General features: G+C 59.7%; 2 protein-coding genes across 2 annotated transcripts; one reads left to right on the forward strand and one right to left on the reverse strand.

Annotated features, from left to right (window-relative positions):
- Positions 1-6: 6 nt before the first annotated feature.
- Positions 7-866, forward strand: LOC108522956 (claudin-9; the record flags this gene model as incomplete). Its single annotated transcript, XM_017863424.1, has 1 exon — positions 7-866. A coding segment is annotated over one exon (372 nt), but the record flags the coding sequence as incomplete, so codon positions are not given.
- A 206-nt stretch (positions 867-1,072) lies between these two features.
- On the reverse strand, positions 1,073-2,313 carry LOC108522955 (claudin-6). The gene has a single exon (XM_017863423.1). It carries the CDS (start codon positions 2,276-2,278, stop codon positions 1,700-1,702), a length of 579 nt encoding a protein of 192 aa, XP_017718912.1. The 5' UTR covers positions 2,279-2,313; the 3' UTR covers positions 1,073-1,699.
- Positions 2,314-2,319: the final 6 nt, after the last annotated feature.

The following is a 2,319-nucleotide window of genomic DNA, read 5'->3' on the forward strand; positions in this document are numbered from 1 at the left end:
CTTGGCCTCCTGGTGGCCATCACAGGTGCCCAGTGTACCACATGTGTGGAGGATGAAGGTGCCAAGGCCCGTATCGTGCTCACCGCAGGAGTCATCCTCCTCCTCGCTGGCATCCTGGTGCTCATCCCTGTGTGCTGGACAGCGCACGCCATCATCCAGGACTTCTACAACCCCCTGGTGGCTGAGGCCCTCAAGCGGGAGCTGGGAGCCTCCCTCTACCTGGGCTGGGCGGCAGCGGCACTGCTTATGCTGGGCGGGGGGCTCCTCTGCTGCACGTGCCCCCCGCCCCAGGTCGAGCGGCCCCGTGGACCGAGGCTGGGCTACTCCATCCCCTCCCGCTCAGGCGCGTCTGGACTGGACAAGAGGGACTACGTGTGAGGTGGAGGCTTCCCCTGGGAGCCCGCTGCTCCCTACTGCTCCACACCTTCCACCTTGGCCTGGTGACCAGATGCCCTGCTCCACCACAACCTCCTTCCCCAGAAAAACCCACTTTCCAAAAGCCCAGGCTATACCTGGCTGCAGGGCTGGGTCAGCTGGCCTGGCTGAGCTCTTCTCAATGGGGTCCCCTTTGATGTTCTCCCCCAAGTTAGGCAGCCCAGAGGTGTTGGGCACCCTGGCCTGTCCCCGCCTCCCCAGTAGTTGTTTCCTTCCGTTGCCCAGGATACTGGCTGGCCTTCCTTCTCTTCTGAGCCCTCCCCTGTCCCAGGAACCCTGACCTCACCGAAAGGGCAGCAGCTCATTGGCTCCAAAACCAAGGAGCAGACCATGCCCTCCCAACCCTGGAGTTGGCAGGGAGGGCCTGTCCATCACCTCCCCTCCCCAACATCCCCACCCGCGAGTTGGAAATAAAGAGCATTTGTAACTGGGCTCCCTCTAATCTGTGCCGCCACTAGGGCTGGGCAGGGACAGCCAGGTAGCCTCCCTTGGTGGCTGTCAGGCCAAGGTCTGGCTCCAGGTTCTGCCTGGTGGGTATGCTCACTCAAGCCACGGGCAGAGGAGATCATGACTCACTTAGGCCCACCTCTTCCCCTAGCCAGGGTGGGCACTCAGTAACCCCCTGCAACACCAAACACACTAACAAAACATGCTTTATTTGGTAAAAATGTGAGTGTAAAGGGGCGGGCAGGGCAGAAGGGTGCAGTGTTGGAGGTGGAGGTAGGGGTCTACATAGCTGGGACCTGGCCCCGGGGGTGGACGTCCTATCAGGACAGAGGAGCCAGAGGTCACAAGTTCCGGGGGTGGGCAATCCTTTGTTAACAGATCACTTGCTTTTCCAGGGGTGATGAGAGGAGCTCCAGAGGCCCAAGTAGGATGGGGGCAGTTGTCCAGTGATGTCTAGGGAAGCCCAGCCCCCAGCAGCAGCAGGAACTCTTGGGGACAGTCTATCTTGTTGCAAAGGCCAGCAGAGCAAGCAGCCTCCTCCACGTTAGTTCCACAGCTCGACTGGCTTCTAAGATGGGCGTGTCAAGATCCAAAATCTCAAAGCAGCCTCTCTTGACTCCATCATCCAAGGGAGAGAAACAGCAGAGCCTAAGTGGGAGTCTGAGCCATCTTCTTGGTTCAGTTTTCAAATGAATTTTAAATATCCTCAGTCAAAAAAAAAATAGCAGAAGGCAGAAACAAAAGATACCAACCTATCCCAAAGCTGTTGGACTTCTGGATGGCTCTAGTGCCAGCGGAGGCCCCATTCCCCTCCACGTCAGACGTAATTCTTGGTGGGGTACTCAGAGGGCCCTCGAGAGATGGCAGGGGCAGATGTCGAGTAGCGGGCCATGTAATGGCTCGGGCCCCGGGACCCCCCCGCGGGGCAAGTGCAGCACAGCAGCCCCCCACCCAGCAACAAAAGGCCTGAGGCTGCCCAGCCCAAGTAGAGGGAGGCCCCCAGCTCCCGCTTTTGGGCCTCAGCCACCAGGGGGTTATAGAAGTCCCGGATGATGGCATGCGCCGTCCAGCACACGGGGATTAGCGTCAGGACCCCTGAGATGACAAAGACAATCCCAGAGGTGAGCACCAGGCGGGCCTTGGAATCCTTCTCCTCCACACAGGTGGTACACTTGGCCCCAGCAAGGTAGACCAGCAAGCCGAACAGGGCCACAAGGAGGGCAATGACACAGAGGGCACGTGCAGCCTGCAGGTCCTGCGGCAGTGCCAGAAGCGAGTCGTACACCTTGCACTGCATCTGGCCGGTGCTCTGCACCACGCAGGACATCCACAAGCCCTCCCACACCACCTGGGCCACCACGATGCTGTTGCCGATGAAAGCGGTCACTTTCCACATGGGCAGGGCACAGGAAACCAGGCCATTCACCCAACCCAGCA

This window comes from Rhinopithecus bieti, unplaced genomic scaffold, assembly GCF_001698545.2.
Source record: "Rhinopithecus bieti isolate Rb0 unplaced genomic scaffold, ASM169854v2 scaffold_71360, whole genome shotgun sequence".
NCBI classification, from domain to species: domain Eukaryota; kingdom Metazoa; phylum Chordata; class Mammalia; order Primates; family Cercopithecidae; genus Rhinopithecus; species Rhinopithecus bieti.

Excerpts from the sequence above, each read along its gene's own strand:
- LOC108522955 (XM_017863423.1), bottom strand. The coding sequence starts at position 2,278 with ATGTGGAAAGTGACCGCTTTCATCGGCAACAGCATCGTGGTGGCCCAG.